Consider the following 21,074-nt stretch of genomic DNA (forward strand, 5'->3'; position numbering starts at 1 on the left):
GAAACGCACTCGTCTCGCGGGTCCCCGTCGTGACAAACACGGCGTCGACCACGCCGCCGACCTCGTCGCGCCCCAGGCGGAAGAGGTCGTCGTCGTCGAGCGTCTTCTGCTCCCACTTGACGCTGCCGTCGTCGATCCTGGCCTGCAGGTTGTAGTGCAGGTGGTCGGTCGTGGGCGGCGGCGCGACGAGGATGGGCCGCGCGCCGGCGCCGAGCGACTGCGCGCAGCGGGCGGCCGCGAGCGGGTTCGTGCCGACGACGAGGTGCACGCAGCCTCGGCAGTTGAGGCCGGCGAGGAGGACATTGGGGAGAGGGTCTTGTCCGTCCATTTCTTTTGAACCAAGGGTAAGCAGCAAAGAGGAAGAAAATAGGCCGCGAGAAAAAAATTAGGTGAACCCTCTTTGTCGGCTCGTCGGGGGGTGCGCGGGCTGGTGTAAATGCCCCGGGTGGGAGCTTATTTTGGTGGAGAGAGTTTTGCTGGTGTTGACCAAAGACCCTCGCGCGCGCGCAGAAGCAAAAAAAAAAGAAAGTGGGAAAATATGAGGCAGTCAATGAGATGGAATAGAATCGAGCTGTAGAAAAGATGAAAAAAATCACCGACTGCCCGAAGCACACAGTCACGAGCAGCCCTCCCATCACCAATTCTGAGCCCCAGTTGACGCAATTGCGCCATTGAGCCTTGTGGGGAACCGATATCGAATGTCCAATCAGTGTGGCTTGAATTCCAACACCCAATAGGACGCACCAAGACTGCAGATACGCGGAGATGTAAATGTTTTCCTTCTTTTCTTATCCGATTGTCTCGTCGTCTTTTCAAAACCTCCATATCCAACTAGTTAGTCTCCGTCTCGCTTCCCCATGTGTTCCTATCGTACAAGTTGATATACACGAGTTATGTTCTTCATATCATACATGGTCCCCGTCCCCGCACATTCTCCCCCGATAACATGATTATACAGATAGGCTATTGCAACGCACCGCCATGCGCCACCGCCCTGATATGATACACAGCTTTGAAAGGCTGCCTTGTGAGCAACGCGCCCCTTCACAGCCCGTCTACGCACCTCGGTCCTTGAACCGTCCCTCGCCTTCCGCCTCACGGTTCAGCCCCGCCAGCTCCTCGTCCACCTCCCTGTCAATCTCCTTATCATCGTCGTGCTGCTCCTCCATGATCTGCCGAATCAGCTCCTCCTGCCTCCTCGTCCGGCTGTTGCCGCGTGCCGCCCGTGTCTTGACCTGCCAGTCGGTCCCCAGGCCCTCGCGCGCCGCCGAGCGCTGCGCCTTTTTCGCCTCGATCGAGCGCTGCTTCTCCGTGTCTACGCCGCTGCCGGTGCGCGCGCTGCGTGGAACGCGCGTCTTGGCCCCCAGCGCCCACAGGTCGCCCCAGCGCGACTTGCGTGCGTCGTGGTAAGCCACCTTGCTGAAGCTCTTGGGCACCGTCCATCGCTCCAGCCTGCCCTCCGGAGTGCACGTGTCGAGCGTGACATGGCCCTTGCGCTTGATCGGTGGCAGGATGATCCGGGGCAGTGTCTGCATGTCCGGTGTCTCCTCGGCTTTTTCATAGCCATTGAATGCGTCCTCAGTGATCTTCTTGCTGTCCTGCCGCTCACTCTTCTGAACACCCTTCTGGATAGCCACGTAACTAAACTCCACTTCGCCCCTGGTGTGCGACTCATTGCCTAGCAGCTTGCTGTAGAAGCTTGGTCGTACAAATCTTTGGCCAAAGTGGCAGTAATCCTTGCGTCCTTTGCTCTTGCCAGGCGTCGGATACATCGGGCATGCGCCGTGTGTCGTGCATGGCGCCAGAATTCGGCCCGCCTCGAGTTCTCGATGGTAGGCAGGGTTGAAATCCTTGGCCTCCATCGGGCTTTCGCCAGACTGCGGCAGCAAAAATTGTTTCAGAAGCGTGTCCCGCACGTGCGCAACAGCTTCGAAGCCGCGCGGGTGTGCCTTTTCCGTCACAATGAGCACACCACCATCCGGGTTCAGAAGAGTCCATAGGTTGTTCAAAATAGCTTGCCGGTAGTGGTCCTGCTTTTCCTTGAGAAACAAATGTGACGCGATGATAATGTCGTAGCTCTTGCGCTTCTGCGGTTCGCCGCCGGAATCCAGATGCTGGCCGCTCTTCATGGTACCCGAGTGCACATAGTCGGGCAACCGTGGGAGGAATGTCGTGTTGTGCAAAAACGTCTTGAGACGCCCGCGTAGTCGATCCGAGCTAACAACGACCGTACTTTTGCCTGGAATCTTTTCGCCCTCGACTTCTCCCTTCTCAGCAAGTAGATCCCACTCCGCTTGCAAAATCTGTTCCCAAGCGACAAGGCCAGCGCCTCCCGTACCGGCATCCAACACACTTAAGCCTGGCCCGTTATTTCTCAGCCGCGATTGGATCCAGTCACCTCCGGCTCGTTTTCGTACTTCTCGTAGTGTGGCCATGGTGCTGGCATAGGCCCCAGGGACATAGGCTGCCAGGAACGCATCCGCCTCGATTTCTGTCATGTGCTTCGTGTTTGGAGGTAGGCCAATTCCACCCATGTGCCCATTTCGTAGGCCAAATGGTGTCACGGGGGATGTCGGCAGTCCCCTGCCTCCAAAGGCCGACTCTGCCGCAGTCTTGACATGGTCCAGGTGCGTTCTCCCGAGCAGCGACTGCAAAGGCTTCACTAGACGCTCCTGGGGAAGTAAAATTTCCACAGGGCTATCGTGAAAGCGACCTTCAATAGTGTGGGGGTGAAAACGGCGAACCTCTCCAGTTGATATCGGTTGATATGCCGCCGGGTAGTCTCCAGCTGCCCATGACGTCTCCCCCTCCATATCATTGATCAGACTGTCATTTTCCTCCAACTCTTCCGGTTCATATGCTGCTTCCTCTTGGGCTCGCGTGGATGAATCGTACTCCTTCTGTAGCTGCTCCAGAGCAATACGCTCTCTATCGCTTTGCGCAACCAGGTCGATATACCCTGGTTCTTTCGCAACGACAAAGTTTTCCACACTCTCGCCATCTTCCACCGATTGCTTTGCTACCTCGTAGCTGACTTCTTCGAACTCGCCACCATCAAGCTCTCGAAGCAATATTCCCTCGCCATCGGGGTCCGCGCGCCCCATGTCAGAATGCTCTGGGATACCAACATCTTCAGGAGTCGTCTCGCGTAAGGGCGGGCCGTACAGCCTCTCGTAGAGACGGAATTCTTCTTCGTTCAAATAGCCCTTGGGTAGGGTATCCCGAAATCGTTTCTTGGCATCGCGCACTATTTGTTCGATGTCTTCGGAGGTTTGTGCTGCTTCGCCGGCCGTCGATACGTCTCTTAGGTTCCGCGAACTCGTAAAGTGTCGAGCTACAGTCGCTTTGCGACTCGAAGGGAGCGTCGCAGTTTGTCGTCGGAGCTGTCGTGCTTCTGTAATTCCTCGACAGTCCGCCCTGTGCTGTCGCGAAGCCGCAACAGAGGCTCTATAGCATCTCGGACATGCATTTCGTATGCTAACCAGAGAAAGCATAATTTTTGGTCTGATGCCGGTTCGAGATACAGAAATGGGTTGAACGGAGAATTCCTAGAACTTTTCCTGTCGCGGCGTCACGTGTAAGGTCATATCCATTTAGGGGTTGCTGATAGGCTGCCATCTACAGGGGCTCATCTGCTCCTTTTTGCACTAAAACTTAAGGCAAGCAACTACGCAGGCCAGGCCGCAGATTTTTATTCATATTGGTATTAGTATTAGTATTAGTATTACTATTTATCGTTATAACATCCCTAAAAAGGGCAAATAACGCCTACGGGGATCTTTAAACTAAATAAACTGTATTTTATAAATCATTCTAAATATCAACCCTTCTAACAGGTCTTATATAGCTTTTACTAGTTTATTATAGGGTTTTTTAAAGATAAGGAGGCCGCTTAGGGGCCTCTAAAAAACATAGATATAGGGGATAGAGGTTAGGGCCTACGTGTTAGGGCTATCCTTAGGTAGATCTTACTAAAAAATAAGCTCTCCTAGGCTAGTCTTATATATTTAAGCTATCTAATACCTATAGTATTATTAATATACTAATATTAGCTAAACTAAAGAGGTACTACCCTCTTCCCTTATATCTTCTTATAAAAAAAAATATATCTTAGGGTTTTTTATTTACTATAGCTATATATAAGTATAATATTAGTATAGTAGAATTATTTATAATATAATATAAAGTCTTTATAGCTAGTCTAGGCTATAAAGAGGTAGTAAAGCTCTAAGTATATTAGTACTTTAAGCTCTAGGTTTAAATAGTCTTTTATTAGGAGTTTAAAAAGGTAATATCTATTAAGCTAGTTAAGGTACTACTACTTATTAAGTTACTTAGTAGTTTTATAAGTAAAGGTCCTCTTTATATAGCTTTATATTAAGACTTATTTATTAGTTAGGGGCTTTATAGCTAAGCCTTCTTTTATAAGTTAGTTAGTAAGCTTATTACCTAATATTCCCTAGTATCCTAGTACCTAATAGATATTAATATAGGTATTAAAGAACTAGGTAAGCCCCTAGAATTCTACTATTAAGCTATATAAGGATACTAAAATACCGCCTTATAGGCCTATTATTACTACTATATTATTAAGGTAGATTATTATTTCTTTAATCTATAGTATAAGATATTATATAGTAGTATAGAGTCTATACTATACTCCTTCTATTTCTATATTAAAGACCTTACTAAGGGGTATTAATCTCTTACCTTAGTATATATAGGTTTCTTCCTAGAAAAGGGTATAGCCTATCCTTACTTTACTATTCTTATCTATTAATCTATCTAAAAAGACTATAAGATAGTAGTTTATTTTAGTCTTAAGCTATTATTAAAAGGCTTTAGTCTTTTTAGCTTTATCTAGGTGAATCTCTTTAAGTAGGTAGACTAGAGGCTAAAGGGGTAGTCTCTTAAAGGCTAGAATGCTTTTATAAGCTATTACTACTACTATTAGTCTTTATTACTTATATAGGCCTAATACCTAGTTTCTCTTTCTAAAGCCCTTAATCCTATAGACTATAGGATATTTCTTATTAAGCGTCCTAAGCCGTAGTACGTGTCTACCTCTTAACCTATTAAGGAGTAGATAAATTAGGGGAGTGCTAGCTTCTTACTAAATAGCGGTTACTAGTGTAGTCCGCCACACTAGTACGCATCCTCTTAGCGCCATGGTTAAGCACTTTTACATCTTATCGAGTTACTCTAGCAGCCCTTGTTCATATTGGTGCTCAGAGTGTTACAATAAAAATGTGGAAAATTCAGCTTAGGGAAGTATCAACAGTCTTATCTTACAACCCCAAAATTGGACATCTTACTCAGAGCTCAAGTCGGCTAATGTCTTGAAAGTCTTCGGCTTGGGAGGTGCTGGTGCGGCTGGTCGCGCAGCACTCGTATTTACCGCCCGAGTATCACTCTTCTTGTTCTCAATGTTAAAATAGGAATTCTTGGCAGATCTGTATGCATCGCTCTGTGGGCAAAAGGCGGTTAGCGGGCAGTACATTGGTATGACAGTTTGCTCGCGACATACCGAGAAAAAGGACACCAAGTACAGTCCGATGATGGTAATTAAGTGCTGAATAATAGAGCGAGGGTCAAATGAAATGTTGCCGAGAGCAGAGCCGCTGGAACCGCTGCCGCCAAGCGTCTGGCCGCGGTTGCCAAAGACTTCTGCGCTGCTACCGCCTTGCACGAGCTTGCTGGCCTTGACGATAGCGCCGGCGAGAGCCGCGGGGTTTGCGCCAGTGACGGTCTCGACGACGATGCCCTTGTGGAGGACCTTGAACGTGGGCAGGCTGCGAACGCCGTACATCTGGCCGATGCTGCCCTTTTCCGTGTTGACCTTGACAAAGGCCATCCTCTTTGGCTTGGCGTACTCGTCGGCCAGGCGCTCAAAGTGAGGACCAATCATTTTGCAGGGACCGCACCAGTCGGCATAAACTATTTTGTGCGAGTTAGCTACTGGCCTCGGTCATCGGCGGGTGTTGTCCACGGATGAGGCATACAGTCTACCACGACGACTTGGGTCTTCTCGAGCACCATATCCCACTCCACCTGGTCGCTAATATGTTGTGTGTTACCCATTTGGGGCGCTTGATTTAGAGAGAAATGATATGGTGTAGACAAAAGCGTTGGCAGCTGGATGTAATGATCAGGTACACGTCTTGGACACGGTTGCTGACGAATAACGCAGCCTGTCTAAGGATTCTGGACTAGGTAGGCGGTCAATCATTCTGCCATTCACCTCCACAACAGCTCCCATCTCCTTACGAACGAATTCTGCACCTATCATGTACAGCAGACGTATTGTAGATATATTTGGCAAATGCGGTGCTCTCGGCATGTAATTGAGACGATTTTCCAGACTCTGTCGCCATGGTCGTCAGCCGATGAGCCTGTCACCATTCCATCAACTTCGGCCCCGCAGTATGTATCATAAAGTAAGGCCACTTGGGACAGTCAATCCGTCAATCCTCTCTCATTGGACTTGAGGATATAAAATTGTGGTTGATTTGACTTGTATTTGACTTGTATCCAACGAAGAGAAATCAATGAGGGATTGGCAGTACTAGACCTATGGTTAGGCCTATTGCGCGGGCCACCCGCCATAAATGGCATCCGAAGGTGCGGCAGAGGCCACGTCGTGATACATGGTTGACGACCTCCTACTGAGGACGCCGGCGGGCAGGTCGGGGTGGCGGGGGTGGCGGTGGGATCTGCAAAGTCAACATCGCCCACGGCACTGGTGGGCGCAGAAAGTCGAGCACTTGTTGGTGGTCCAACCTTGACGACCAGTTGTTACGGCCACTCCGTCGGCTTTGCAGATGCCTATTTCGTTGAAAAGTAGTCACTAGTTCCCACCGTCCCCTCTTAGTTATTTGATAGTCAGTCTTGCAACGACTCTCATATTTATTCGGGGAGACTAGAAGAAGCGGAAAGAAAAGTGCATCTCGGCAGCAGTCGGTTGAAGTCATCTTTTTCTCTCAAAACGATTCTGAAACTGGTCATGACAAGCGTTGTCGCGATTTGTGTGGGATAAGTGAGTGTTGAAGTGGTTATCGTATCGACCAGGGTTTGAGAAAATTAAGCTTATCTCTAGCGGGCGCCGTAATTGTGGCGCGGGGCCGTCATTGGCGGACATGTCTTTGTATTTTTTGGGGGTAACGTGATGCAGCCAAATTTGGGAGAAGAACAGCATGTAATACATAATACTAGGTACCGGTAGGCGCCAAGAAAACGGGAAGGCGGGTGGAAAAGTGGAAGGCGAGGGCAGGAGGAAGGGAGAGAGGGTTTGCGCCATTCAGCTGGGGCGGCACAGACAAAGAACAACGTTGGCTTGGGAGCATCTCGCTTCCCTCTTGGCTGACGCGGCGCCGAGACGTCAAGGCAGATGTTGGCTTTTTATTGTTATTTATAACTCGATTCAAGACATCTGTCGGGTGTCTCTAATAAGTCGGTTCTATCGCAGGGCGAGAACCTTTGGCGAGCCCTGGAACAAAGTCCTCTTGATGGCGCCATTCCAGCTCCGGCGGCGGGGGGGTCGATCACCAGGCTGCATGTTCTAGGTACTAATTTTAGGCTGGTAGTTAGCACACTGCATGAAGGCAGATGACCAGAGACATGCAGACGATGGCGCTGTTGCGAGTGAGGGGGCTTTTCATTTTTCCATCTCTTCAGCCTTGTTCTTGTAATGAATATTTCTATTGTTTTGTAGCGCATGGCTGTTTGTCCATTTGGGTTGTTGATATGTACGCTCATTGGACGTTCCGGCACTTGCCCCTACCTACTAAGGGACCCAAGGTACCTGGAGCAAGCAACATTGCAGCAACTCAGCAAGCAGAACTCGCCACAACTCAGGAAAGAGGGGTTCGGTCGGATAGTGCCCGAATTGGCATCGACGGCAGGATGGCTATCAATATTATCACAGTGCGCTATTGGATGACCCTCACTGGGGTGGTCCACTTACTCGGCCTTTGCGACGGATTCTTAATACATACCTACCTGGTACATACGGTACTACGGAGTAGAATACTAGGGGTAGTGACAGGTACCTAGGTACAAATTCCCTACCGCCGTTTTTACGCCTGTCCTGTCTTTCTCCCATCCAATTCCACCACCAAACCTCGCCTCCTCTCCATACAACCACCCATCTCTGTACAACTTCATTCCCACCCCGCATTTTCTTTCCCCCTTTGATCTTCTCTTCTTTCTCTCTCTTTCTCTTTTTATTCTAGCGTCCATTTGTGCATGCCGAAATCGCTCCCGTCTCCCGACGCCAATTGTCCCGAACTCCCTCCACGCACGCACGCACACCCTCGACGTTGGCCCGCGCCATCTTCCCGCCCGTCCTCCCCAACGTCTGACCATTTCCACCCGCCGTACCACGTCACCCACGGGTCAGGGCATACCGGACTCCATGGCCTTGCCTCGCTAGCCTTGGCCTTTACTCCCCGTTTTTTTCTTCTTCTTGTCTGCCGTCGCGCGCCACCCGCCACCCGCGATAGACGCAACACATCGAGGCGTTCTTTTCCTTCGCAAACGCCGAGCGCGTTGCTCGACGAGGGCATCACCTCTCTGCCTGGAGCGCGTGCGCAGAGAGCGTAGAATGGTGTCCGTCGACGTCGCCGCCTCGGCGACGCTGACGGCCGCCGCTTTCCTCTGCACGTCGACCCTCTATCCGGCCTTTGGTGTCATCACCCTTCCCGACGTGGGCTTACCCGTCACCCTCGCCGAACCGCTCGTGCTGCAGGTTCCCTGCGTGCCGCTCTTACTACGCGCCGACAGTAATGATGGCAGCAGCAGTAGCAGCAGCACCTCCATCACCACTACCACGTCCACTGCAAGCGCCCAATCGAAGCAAGGCGCCACTACCGGCGGCACGCCCATCACTACCTCCCCCGCTGTCGCGACCGGCTCGGCAGAGGCTGCCGCCGCCACGAACCCAACCACCACCGACGACGGCAACATAACAATCTCGGACATTGTTCTCACCGCGACCACGGGCACCCCCACTGCCACGGCCACGCTCAACTTTCACAATGGCAACGACAACCCCAAGAATGTCCACATATCCAGCTTCGGCGACCCCTTCTACCTCTCCACCTCGCCCATCATCTACGCCCTCTCCGCCACCACAATTGTCTCCTGGATGCTCGTCATCGCCCTCTTCATCACCACCCGCTCCACATTCGACGGCGGCATCGTCTACCTCGGCAGCCGTGGGAGCTTCACCGGCACCACCTCGGCCGGCGTCAGCATCGGCGGCCGTCCCTGGCTGCAAAAGATTGCCGCCCTCACCGTCGCCATATCCCTCACCATTGCCACGGCCGACACAATGTCCATTGTCAAGGACCAGTATGTATGGGGCATCACCAATGCCCGTGAGCTACAGCGCGACGTCATGTCTCGCCTCGAGCTCAAGGTCATTCGCATCATATCGGATACCTTTCTCTGGCTGGCGCAAGCGCAGACCCTGATTCGCCTCTTTCCTCGACATCGCGAAAAGGTTGTCATCAAATGGGTTGCCTTTGCGCTCATCAGTCTCGACATTGTATTTTCCTCGCTCAACAGCTTCCCTTTTGGTGAATACGATATTTTAAACGGCAACTACGTTGACCCAAACGACGGCGACGACAGCAAGAGCAACAAGGGCCTCGCCCACCCCATACCAGCCATTAGCTACGTTTTCAAACTATCACTCGGCCTCCTCTACTTTTTTTGGGTCTCCTACTACGCATTCTTGAAGCGGCGCTACGCCTTTTATCACCCTTTGATGAAGAACATTAGCCTTGTTGCGGTGATTTCACTCCTGTCCATCACCGTGCCCATTGTCTTTTTCATCCTCGACATTTCGAAACCGAACTTTACTGCCTGGGGTGACTATGTTCGCTGGGTCGGCGCCGCCGCCGCCAGCGTGGTTGTGTGGGAATGGGTCGAAAGGATAGAGGCCCTGGAACGAGAAGAAAAGAAGGACGGCGTGCTGGGCCGTGAAGTATACGACGGAGACGACATGCTTGAGATCAACGCCGCCGAATATCCCTGGCGCCATAAACACGGCAAATTCGGAGGAAGCGGCAGCAGCGGTGGAAGCAACGGCGTCGACTTGGAAGGCGGGCAGATGCATCACCGCCCTAATGGATATGCGCTTGGCACAGGCGGCTCGCCTAATGGGCAGGCGGGGCTACCAACGCGTGAACACGAAGGGCGCAGCATGGGCGACATACTACGACCACCCATATGGTCGCAACGAGCAGCGCAGGCTGCCACACCCGTCAGCAGAACCAATACGCCCAGCGCGGCAAGCACAGTATACGCCGTACGATATCAGGGCGAGTCGAGAACACCGGAGCCGCCTATACCGTATTACACGCACACGACCGATTTAGCCAGGCAACCCAGCGGGCATCAAAGCTATAGCGAGGATGCTCACGACACACGGAGCCATAATGGACGAGGGGCATATGCGAGATCGTCACCGGATATGGCTGGTGACGCTGCCAACACCACAAGTGAAAATAGCAGAGATCCAAGCGCAGTGATACCGACCACCGCTCGGGTTATGCGCTCGGTTTCGTACAGTCATGAGCCGGAAGCTCAAGATGTCGCTGACGAACAGATTGTTGCTCGAAGTATGGATTTCAACACCATTACAACAGGCAGCCGAGGCGGGCGCGGTGGCAGATGGGATATCCGTGGGCGCCTGGAAGACTTTGCAGCCTCGCAGGCCGATCATTTCCGCGAGAAATTCCACCCTTCTACCGATACGGAGAAGCTACCCGTTACGGTGGTGCCTGCGCCATCTCGTGTGGGTGCCGCGCTGCAGCAAGTGCTTGAAGAAGACGAAGGCAACGAAGTGCGGAGACAACAGCAGCAGCCTACGCAGCAGCAGTCACAAGGTGGTAGCGTCTACGGTGGCAGCTCGGCTATTGACGCCGCGGCATCGACGGCGTCGGAACGGTACGCCAACGGCCCTGCACGGCCTGCGGCGGCGCGCAGCCGGCCCCAGCCGCTTCCCCTGCCGGTGAACCAGCCACCGCTGTGGCCGGGCGTGCATCGGCGGGCCGCGACCTACGACGAGGAAGAAGAGGGCGAATCGTTTGATGGCGAAGAGGAGGATGAGGACGAGGGCCAGTCGACGACGGACGACTTGTCGTCGGTGCTGTCCCGGGAGCGGCCAGGCGGATCATCGGCGTCTCGCGCGGGGTAAATACTGACATGTACATGAAAGGAAGACGGCCGACCTTGGAGGTCGTCTTGTATATATAAACGTGTGCGATATACCACATCATCTGTTACAGGAGCGTCCTTTTGGAACGGGGCGTATATTTGGCGTTTTTGATTTATGCAGAGCTTTTGGCGGCGACTGTTGGTGTACAGTCGGTAGTGGATGAATACAGACACACAGGCCTGGTTTCACAGGCACTGAATTGAGGATCACCACAACTCGTGATCATGTATCCGTAGAAGTATGCGTAACTTGTCTGTGAATTACGTACAATTGCAAGCAGCTTAGCGCATTGTCCCCGGGGCGAACGAGAGGCCTCTTTTTTTTTCTTGACAGGGTCATGTCGCCAAGAATGGCAGGTTCTGAGACCTTGCTGGCTGGGTCTACACTGGCGTTGGTGGGGGCTTTTAATCAAACGGGGACCTGCATGGGGTTTTTGGGTCCGGGGTCCTGTTTTCTCCTGAGTTTTTTGTACCAAGTAGTTGACTACGGATATTACCTGGCGAATAGGCTGTTTGGAAGACTATCAATTCTCTCGTCATTTTGATAGTTGCCCTGGTCGGGATCGGGATCACGGAGGCGGACATGCTCCGTTTGCTCAAGTTGCCTGACAGCTAGGTAGTTAGTTGCCTGACAGCTGGCAAATACAAACGGGCTGTAACGACCATCGCCAGATTGATCTAGCCAGCCTCATCTACAATCCACAGCGTTGCGCATCGGAAAGGAGAAGAAGAAGATTCGTAAAAAGAAACAGAAGAAGCGCGCTTGCTTTTCCCCTGCCCCATCTCCTCATGACGCGCTGCGGGCCATAGATCCCTTTTCTCCCGCTTCTCTGCTTTGGCCGCTCGCTCGCTGTACCTGCGCAACACAGGGGTCCCCACCAATCGAGGAGGAGGAGGCCAGCGTGAGAGGGTTGACGACCCCCCCAAAGCCCAAACGGGGAACCGACGCCAAATCTTTTTCTTCGCTTTTCCCTTTTGCCTCTCTCCACGCCCGGATTCTCTTCTTCCTCCTGGCTCTGTTCTTTCTTGGTTACTCAACGACCGCAAAGGGTTCCAATTCATTCATTCACTACACCGAAGCAGAGGAATAAACCGCCCAGACTTGTTGGACAATTTTTACCGCTCCCAAGCACTGTTGGGCCCCCCCTTTGGTTGAAGACAAAGAAAACAAGGCCCTCCCCTCCAGCGTTAACCTTCAAACAGCAAAGGGGGTCTTTTTTTTCCCTGGCGGTTTGCATTGAACAAGGGGGAAAAAGAACAGACAAAAACCACACGACTAGCGGACACGACGTCACCTAGTTCCTCCTAGAGCAGAGCAAACTTCCCACGTCGAATTTGAAGACGGAACTCAACCGAGGAAACCGAAATACCAGAGAAAATACGGGCATACGCACACAGACACAACATCATGGCGACGATTGACGCGGCGAACGATAAGGAGCCTTTTCCGCTCCTCAACACCTCCCTCGACCCCTTTGCCATGGACGAGGACTCGGCGCCGCGCCGACGCCGCAAGAGCTCTGGCCTGGGCGGCGAGATCCGCGCCGGCGACACCGGCGCCCCGGCCTTTGCCTCTAGCCAGGCGAGCCTCAACGCCGGCGACTCCTTCACCCGCCACGTATGTCCCGTCTGCCCCCGCCCCTTCCCCTCTGTCCCTCTCGGGTTTCCATTTTCCCCTGTCCTTGCCATTGCCGTACGGCCTCGCCCCAAGTAAAAACAGCCATGGCACCTGCTAACCCCCCTCTCCTCCTCCTCCTCCAGGCCGACTCGCCCTCGTCCCCTGTCACGCCCACGTCAACCGCCTCGCCCGCCGCTGGCAAGCGCATCTCGAAGCGGCGCCGCGCGCGCGGCCTCGTCTCGCGCGTGCGGCAGCTCATGGTGCGCCGCACCTTTGTGCTGCCCGCGGTGCTGCTGCTCCTCTTCCTCGCCGGCTACGCCGTCAACCCGACCGAGTCCAACGTCCTCCACCACTTCATCTTCCTCTCGTACCCGCTGCCGCAGGACGACCCGGGCAAGCCCGTCATGTACGGCAAGGGCCCGTGGGACATGGCCTTTGTCGCCTTTTACATCATCGTCCTCACCTTCACGCGCGAGTTCATCATGCAGGAGCTGCTCCGGCCGTGGGCGCGCAGCACCGGGCTCAGCAAGGCCAAGCAGGCACGCTTCATGGAGCAGGCGTACACGGCCGTCTACTTTGCCTTTCTCGGCCCCGCCGGCCTGTACGTCATGAGCCGCACCCCCGTGTGGTACTACAACACGACGGGCATGTACGCCGACTTCCCGCACCGCACCCACGAGGCCGTTGTCAAGTTCTACTACCTCTTGGAGGCCGCCTACTGGGCCCAGCAGGCCATTGTGCTCATCCTCGGCCTCGAGAAGCCCCGCAAGGACTACTACGAGCTCGTCGGCCACCACGTCGTCAGCCTCGCCCTCATTGGCCTCAGCTACCGCTTCCACTTTACCTACATTGGCATCGCCGTCTACACCTCGCACGACATTTCCGACTTTTTCCTCGCCACGTCCAAAGTCCTCAACTACCTCGACCACTTCCTCATCGGCCCGTACTTCTTCGTCTTTGTCTGCGTCTGGGTCTACCTCCGCCACTACATCAATCTCCAAATCATCGTCTCCATGTTTACCGAGTTCCGCACCGTCGGCCCCTTTGAGCTCAACTGGGAGACGCAGCAGTACAAGTGCTGGATCTCCCAGTACATCACCACGGCCCTGCTCACCTCGCTCCAGGCCCTCAACCTCTTTTGGCTCTTTTACATCCTGCGCATCGCCTACCGCTTCGTGCGCGACAGCAACGCCACCGACGACCGCTCCGACGACGAGGACGAGGACACGACGCTGGCAGAGGATCGTAAGCTCTCGGTGCCGATTCTCACAATCAATGGCGAAAAGCCCAACGGCAAGTCTGAGTAGAACGGACAAGTGCTGCGCTTCGGCTCGCCGTCATCGGGCTATTGTCAATGTACAGTTGGTTCCAATGGCGCATGACGAACAGCCACTTTGTTTTCTTTACTTTTTTTTCTTTCTTTCTTGACGAGTAGCATCAGGGTGGTGGTACTCGTTCACTCCCAAGGAAAAGGATGTTTTCTCTCTACAATACCTTATTAATGCCTTTTTTCGCATTTTTTGTGGCAAAACAAAAAATTCAAATGCATGGAAACCGGAGTTTTTTCTTTGTCAACAAGCACACCATTGTTTGACAAGGTTTCGCATCACTTACACTCGCTTTGTTGAAATGATTTTATTTTCCCGGTGGGCAGAGGTCGGAAAGGGAATCGGGAACTCGGTCAACGGGGGGGGGGGCAAGGGTACGTTGGTAGTGGTAGTATGCGTCATTGACTAAATAAATGCCTGCGTTGTTGGCATGCTGGGATGGGGAACAATTTGCATGATAGGATGACATGGATGGATACGTGTTGCTTTTCCTGTTCTCATTATGATATTCTACTTCATTGTTTGTACCATAGTTTTTCTCTACACTGTATCCCCCGGCTAGCAACGGACAAGTTCTCAAGGCCTGTCCCGTCGCGGGCCGTGTTTATTCTCTGTACTTTTCAATTAGGGTTTTTAATACGTGCCCACCGCGGCACACGACATTCGCTTTTACTTCCGCCGGGCAAGGACATTTAGGGTGCGATCAAGAAGGAATAAGCGACGTGAGTTGTATTTCTCTTCCCATACCGTGGTCATGATGAAAAAGGAGCCGCTTCTCAACCTTCTTCGACCCGTCTTCTTCCCAGAGGCATCACAGAAAAAAAACTCGCCCTTTTTGCGCCAGAATGCGCTCGCCGCTCCAGAAGCAAAGAAAAAACAATAACCCGAAATTCAGAAGCTATTTTCCGTCCGCATATCCATGGATTCACCTTTTCTTTTCCGTGCTTTAAAAAATGACAGACTCGCACGCCGGCCAATTACAGACCCTTCCTCTGGTCTCAAAAACTCGACTCAGCAACCTGGCGGAAAGTTCCCAGGGAAATGTCATCAAAATAAACAATCAAAAGCAACAAGAGTCAAGCGAGAAATGTAGAATGTGGAAAGATGATTTTGTGGAAAATGGAAATAAAAGACGGATAGAAAAACAATCAAGAAAAAAACAACCAGACGCCCCGTCAACGCCGCTCGTATGCAGATTTGATGACCGGTGTGTTTTGCCGGGAGGAAATCATATTTTCGTAACAACATCCATAATGCGTCGGCATGGTAAAAGAGAGTGAAAGACGAGAGTAGGTGGAATCGTGAAAGCTGAAGGGGGAAAAAGAAAGAAGAAAAAAAGGCTCAGAAAATAACCACGCTCGTCTGTCGCTCAGGACAGTAATATTAGGTGCCAAATCCACCTCACGGTGGCCAGCATTGGTCTTTATTCGCTTCCCAGAGTCTTGTTGCCTTCTATGACGGTAAAGAAAACATGTCTCCTCCCTGAGAGATGAAATCGTTCAGACCCGTATCGACCCGAGTGGAGTGTTTACTGGTTCAATTTGCGCTCTGGCGAGTGGTCGTCCGTGTGTCCAGACTCCTCGTCCGACGAGGACGAGCCGGACGTGGTGACCTCTTCCGTCGTGTCGTCACTCTTGCTGTTCTTGGATCCGCGGCTTGCATTGTTGCCAGTAAGGGTAGCCGAGGAGCCTAGACTGTTATAGCCGTCTAGAGGCGTCTCGGTTCCCTTCTTGTGGCCCATGTTAGCCTTGCGGAGGAAACGTGTGGCACGGAGAGTCGCAGTTCTAGCAGCATCGAGAGCGCGTTCGGCCCGGATCTGCTTGTCCCACATCGACGCGTATCGGCCACCAGCAGCCAGAAGCTCCGCATGTGTGCCCTTCTCAACGATTGTACCAGCATGAAGAACCACAATCTGGTCAGCATGGGTAATCGTGGACAAACGGTGGGCAATAATAAGTAGAGTGCGGCCTTGGCCGATGTCCCAAACATTCTCTTGGATCTCCTGCTCGGTGTGCGAGTCCAGAGCTGAGGTGGCCTCGTCAAGCATGATGATGCGAGGATCCTTGAGAATAGTGCGAGCGATTGCAACCCGTTGCTTCTCGCCGCCGCTCAGCCTCAGACCACGTTCTCCAACCTGGGTTTCGTATTGGTCCGGGAACGATAAAATCCGGTCATGAATGCTGGCAGCCTGGCAGGCAGCATAGACTTCCTCATCCGTAGCGTTTGGGTTTGCGTATCTCAGATTGTACATGAGCGATTCGTTGAACAAAGTTGTATCTTGAGGAACAACACCGATATGACGACGAACGGACGAAATTGTCAAGTCTCGTACATCTTGGCCGTCCAATTCAATGCTACCTTCGTCGCACTCGTAGTATCGGAACATGTGACGGAAAAGGGTAGATTTTCCGCCGCCAGACTCTCCAACAAATGCAGTCGTGGTTCCAGGTTGACACTCGAAGCTGATATTGCGCAGCGCCGGACGGCGCCTGTCGTAAGAAAAGTTGACATTTTTCCAGCGAATGTGGCCGGAAAAGTTTTCGAGAGGCTTTGCGTTGGGACTGTCGACAACCGTAGGCTGAATTTTGAACAACTCAAGCAAGCGCTCGCCTGAAATCATGGATTGCTGTACTGTACGGTAGAAGGTGCCGAAGAAGTTGAGCGGGCCTTGAAGCTGGGTGAGGTAGGAAATGACGACAAACCAATCACTAGATTCGCGGCTTCCCACAGCAACCTGCCAACCACAGATGAGGGCGGCCAAAATCCTGCCAAGATTGAAAACAAGCGTCTGGCACACGTTCATCATGACCATACCAATTTGTACCTTGGCTTCGGCTTTTTGGTAGGCTCCGACCTTGTCACGATAACGGTTGGATTCGTACTCTTCGGCGTTGAAGTATTTGACCGTCTCGTAGCTAGATATAGAATCATTCTTGACGGCCTCTTCTTCTCTATCGGCATTAGTCATTTCGCGTCGTTGGTCAGCTCGGGTCGATGCCATCTTGATAGTCATGTAGAGATACCAGCAGGTATCGACCAAGTTAATTTGCGCGTAGAGGGGTCCGAATTTGTAGTAAAAAACGCTAATAGATAAGACCAAATCAAAAAGCATAGGGATGACTTGAAAAGTGACCTGCTCAAGGAAGGAGTTTATGGAAGAACCCTTGTTGAGTGCCGACAGGACTTCGCCCGTGCGCTTGGAGAGATGGAAGTCCAAGCTGAGAGAATGCACATGGTTGAAAGCAGCCGTCGTCAAGCCGCGGTACGAGTACTGGGAGACAGGTATCCAAAGTAACGATCGAAGCGGCCCAAGCATGCCCTGCAGAATCCAGAGAAGCCCAAGAAACAGGGAGGCGCGGAGCGGAAACAGATCCATAGTCAGGGGTTGTCCATCTTGCACTTCCTTGATGGCATGGTTGAGCTGCTTGACAACCTCACCGATCTGGGTCGGCACAATGATGTTGACGATACGCTGGATAATGACCAAGACAAAGCAAACGAGGACCTGCAGCTGCAGCATGACGGAATCCTTGGGCCACAAGTAAGGGAAAAAAAGGGAATATCCGCGGATATACTCCCACCATGTCTTGTGGGGAAGCTTTTGCGGTCGATAAAAGGCAGCGTTTTCGTCTTTGCGAGAGTTCGGGGCTGCGTTTTTGGCTGCGTTAGACATGGTTCGGCCTCGAGAGCGACGAGGGTATGATTCGCGTCCAATGGTCCCGTTAGAAATAGCATCGCCGTTTTGGGTTTCATACGACCTCTGATAGCCGTTCAAAAGAGGAGTTTGCTCATGGTCAAAGCCGTCCTCGAGCTTGTCAGAGCGCTTTGATCGTACTTTGCAGATCCAGGCGATGCTAAAGACGCCAATGAGTGCAGTAAGATGGAGGATTCGGACAAAGTATAAAACCAAGTCAAGTTTAATCCAGTGATCGAAGCAGCCTCTAGCGCTCAATTGGGCCTGGGGGTTGGCCATGCGGCATGCAGCGGCAGCTTTGAAGGTGGTGGCGAAGATCACAATCTCGCCGGCTAGGCCTAGGACCCAAATCAAGAGGTGAACGACGTTGGGGCCCTTTTTCCAGTCGAAGAGGGAGAAAAGGATATAGAGGTAGAAGAAGATGGAGCCAAGAACGTGGACGACGGTCCACTCGCCAGCCCATGCAAGGCCTTCCTTGGACCATTTGTAGGGGTCGTCGTGGTAGAAGGCATGGTCAAACATGAAGGCGCCAGTTGCAATGTAGGACATGAAGATAACTGCGGCCAGATAACGAAAGACGTTCTTAGCAACCGAGCCAAAGTGAGGGCCGAGCTTGCGCGCGCCATCATCTGTTGTCTTTTTTTTTGTGACGGGCAACGGCTTTCCTCCGGGGCCTTTTAAGTGCGATTGCACAATGTTCTCCTGTTTTTTTGCATTATAAACACTGTACCATGCCACACATGACACGAAAGCAACGAGGAGCGTAAACGAGTATAGGTATTGTGTCTCGCGGAGGATCAGGTCGGAGGTAGGTATAGACGACGGTCCGGGTTGTCGCTGTTGGAGAGCCGAAACCTGGTCAGCGGCCGCCATGGCGGACTGAAGAATGGAGGCGGTTAGTTTGAGAAAGTTGATCAAGGGACTTTGTTGCAGAAACGAGAGAATCGTCGGGATGGTGAGGAAAGAGAGTTGGCCGACTTGGCCGAGTGTACGGAGTAGAGTTAAGGTGAAGCGAAGCAAACGGCGGCACAAACGGCGTCGGAGGCGACTGGTGAAAGGCAGATGAACCAACAGTGACGAGATGTAGTCAACATACAAATAGATGTGCAGATAGTCAATGCGAAGCGACCATGACCATGCCCCTTGGCAATTGGAAACGCAAGGTGCACAGGAGGCAGTAGCGCCGTCGTCAGGTGGCGGGATTGAGGGTTCAGAGTTGCGGCGCTCTCGAGTAAAAAGGCCCGCTGCGGGACAGAAAGGAAGAGCAGTCCAAGACCAGCTGCAATGTGCCAAACGAAGGAGGAGAAGAACGAGCTCGTCGTTTACCAGAGCAGTCGATTCGAGGAGGGGGATAAAAAGAAGAAAACGAACGCTGACGCACTGACAAAGGCAGAGCGAATGTTGGGAGAAGAGGCGAAAGTTAAGAGTTGTGCCGGTCTTTTTGAAGGCCGATCAAAAATTGGCCCCGGCCGCTGAGAACGGGCGAGACAGGGCCTGTGGAGGGGCCTGGGTGGCGGAAGCGCAGGTGGTGCAGCACCAGGTGCAGCAGGCAGGTGGTGCAGTACAGTGGGCGCGCCAGGCGGGACTCCTCTCACCTCTCTAGCGGGGGTACCTCGGGTCGGTAGGTACTTTTGGTAGGTACATAGGTACCTCCGCTAGGTACCTACGTACTTGCCAGGTAGCAGGAGGAGGTAGGTAGCCCTGCGGTAGGATTTGGTCCATGATTTCGGCCTGCTTCCTTTTCTGCCTACGTGAAGGATGACCTTGGGTATCTACCAAGGCAGTAACACAATCGTGTCCTACAGCGTGTGTTGCAGCGGCCATCAGGTCGCCTTGCATATAGCAAATCGATCTGATACACAAGTAGCGTCATACCAGTGTGTGTATCGACCCAAAATACTGGTTAACCCAACTTGGTGTGTCGGTACGTACGGCTCCCTCCCTTCCTGGTGTGGCGGTAGCGGGTGGGCATAAACTTGGTCCTTTCTTGCCTCGTTCCTTTCAGGGTGCAGCATCTCCATCCAGCCTTCGTACATGCTACCTTGTGTAGTACTTGGCTATCAACCCTACCTTAGCTTTGCAGCCTTCAGCGCCGCCCGCAGGTGCATACCGGCAACAGGCAGAAGCGGCGGGGAGCGAGCGAGGCTGCCGACAGGCCCCCAGCAAGGCAAAGTAGGAAAGTGGGGTGGCCGGCAAGCTTTGGGTTCAACCTCTCAACGTGCTTCAATTGACGCCGTACGTACGCCGTACACGTGCTGGTATAACAACGGCTTCGCTTCCGGAGCAATCTGGACAGCCCAAAGGCAAAGATACACTGCTGTACAACTCACGATACGAATGCACTCCCTCGTGGCATTATGCGATTCGTCGTCGCCCTCCTCTTCCGCGTCCGCGACGGGACACTCACTTGTTTGCTGCCACACTCACTGCTGCACCAGATCGGCTTCCATGTTCTGCGGCGTCGTACTGCGTCTTCATTCTTGGCCACGGACCCGGCTAAGCGGTACCTACCAGTCCCTCCAGAGGTCACGCCGTACGCCCTACCTACCTATAATCCACCTTTTTACCCTTTTTAACCCCAAGGCCCTAAGAATAAAGCTATCCCAAGACCCCTCCCTCTCCCTGAGCCCCAACAGTAGCATGTACCCAGGAACCCAAAGACGCAATTCGTAACAATGTAAGTATTAGGTAACTAGTCATTAAGGGTAAAATTACTCGGGGTAAAATAGGCCTGTTGAAGGCTGGATGCTCCCCGGCGCCTCCACAATCCTCCTACTGGGGCGGAGTAGGAGTACAAGGGACGCCTTCCTACAGCCTACAGCCTACAGGTACCTGGATACATCCCCTTCCTCACTTTGGTTGTACTTTGTACCCCGTCACATCCTCACCGTTTGACAGGCCACCACCAGAATCAAACATCCCAACGCACCATCCAAAGATCCATCCAATGCACACAAAGCCCTCTCCACTCCATCTCCCGGCCAAGCAAGCCTTGCTAGCGACCCCCAACCAGGCCAAGCTCCTTGCTGCTGTGCATGGTCGCGACTCTACTGATAGCCACAGGCCCTTCCTGTTTGCTTGGGATGCTCCATTGCAACCATGAATCATGCCGTGCCAAATGCCTAGTGTTGGGAGCAAACAATCGAGGTATTCAACTTGGCCAACAAAGGCTTCCAAGAATGAGCACCTGCGCCTATTGGTTGGTACCTGT

At 52.7% G+C, this 21,074-nt stretch overlaps 6 protein-coding genes across 6 annotated transcripts in view; 2 read left to right on the plus strand and 4 right to left on the minus strand.

Annotated features, from left to right (window-relative positions):
* Positions 1-328, minus strand: part of CCM_00963 (siroheme synthase, putative) — a gene marked incomplete at both ends in the record, with an annotated part of 1,881 nt that extends 1,553 nt beyond the window's left edge. Inside the window, one exon of the mRNA XM_006666121.1 lies at positions 10-328. Within this exon, the coding sequence (XP_006666184.1) occupies positions 10-328 (319 nt within the window). The remainder of the gene's footprint in view (positions 1-9) is intronic.
* Positions 329-1,055: 727 nt separating this feature from the next.
* CCM_00964 (37S ribosomal protein Rsm22) lies at positions 1,056-3,469 on the minus strand (the record flags this gene model as incomplete). The annotated part of the gene is made up of 2 exons (XM_006666122.1): positions 1,056-3,303; positions 3,339-3,469. The coding sequence occupies 2 exons, from the start codon at positions 3,467-3,469 to the stop codon at positions 1,056-1,058; spliced, it is 2,379 nt and encodes a 792-aa protein (XP_006666185.1).
* A 1,842-nt stretch (positions 3,470-5,311) lies between these two features.
* Positions 5,312-6,081, minus strand: CCM_00965 (thioredoxin; the record flags this gene model as incomplete). The annotated part of the gene is made up of 3 exons (XM_006666123.1): positions 5,312-5,467; positions 5,528-5,937; positions 6,003-6,081. The coding sequence occupies 3 exons, from the start codon at positions 6,079-6,081 to the stop codon at positions 5,312-5,314; spliced, it is 645 nt and encodes a 214-aa protein (XP_006666186.1).
* Positions 6,082-8,602: 2,521 nt separating this feature from the next.
* Positions 8,603-11,203, plus strand: CCM_00966 (PalH/RIM21; the record flags this gene model as incomplete). The annotated part of the gene is made up of 1 exon (XM_006666124.1): positions 8,603-11,203. One exon carries the CDS (start codon positions 8,603-8,605, stop codon positions 11,201-11,203), a length of 2,601 nt encoding a protein of 866 aa, XP_006666187.1.
* A 1,428-nt stretch (positions 11,204-12,631) lies between these two features.
* CCM_00967 (ceramide synthase membrane component (LAG1), putative) lies at positions 12,632-14,148 on the plus strand (the record flags this gene model as incomplete). The annotated part of the gene is made up of 2 exons (XM_006666125.1): positions 12,632-12,841; positions 12,985-14,148. The coding sequence occupies 2 exons, from the start codon at positions 12,632-12,634 to the stop codon at positions 14,146-14,148; spliced, it is 1,374 nt and encodes a 457-aa protein (XP_006666188.1).
* A 1,549-nt stretch (positions 14,149-15,697) lies between these two features.
* Positions 15,698-18,736, minus strand: CCM_00968 (heavy metal tolerance protein precursor; the record flags this gene model as incomplete). Its single annotated transcript, XM_006666126.1, has 1 exon — positions 15,698-18,736. One exon carries the CDS (start codon positions 18,734-18,736, stop codon positions 15,698-15,700), a length of 3,039 nt encoding a protein of 1,012 aa, XP_006666189.1.
* Positions 18,737-21,074: the final 2,338 nt, after the last annotated feature.

The sequence above is a fragment of the Cordyceps militaris genome (assembly GCF_000225605.1).
Source record: "Cordyceps militaris CM01 unplaced genomic scaffold CCM_S00001, whole genome shotgun sequence".
NCBI lineage: Eukaryota > Fungi > Ascomycota > Sordariomycetes > Hypocreales > Cordycipitaceae > Cordyceps > Cordyceps militaris.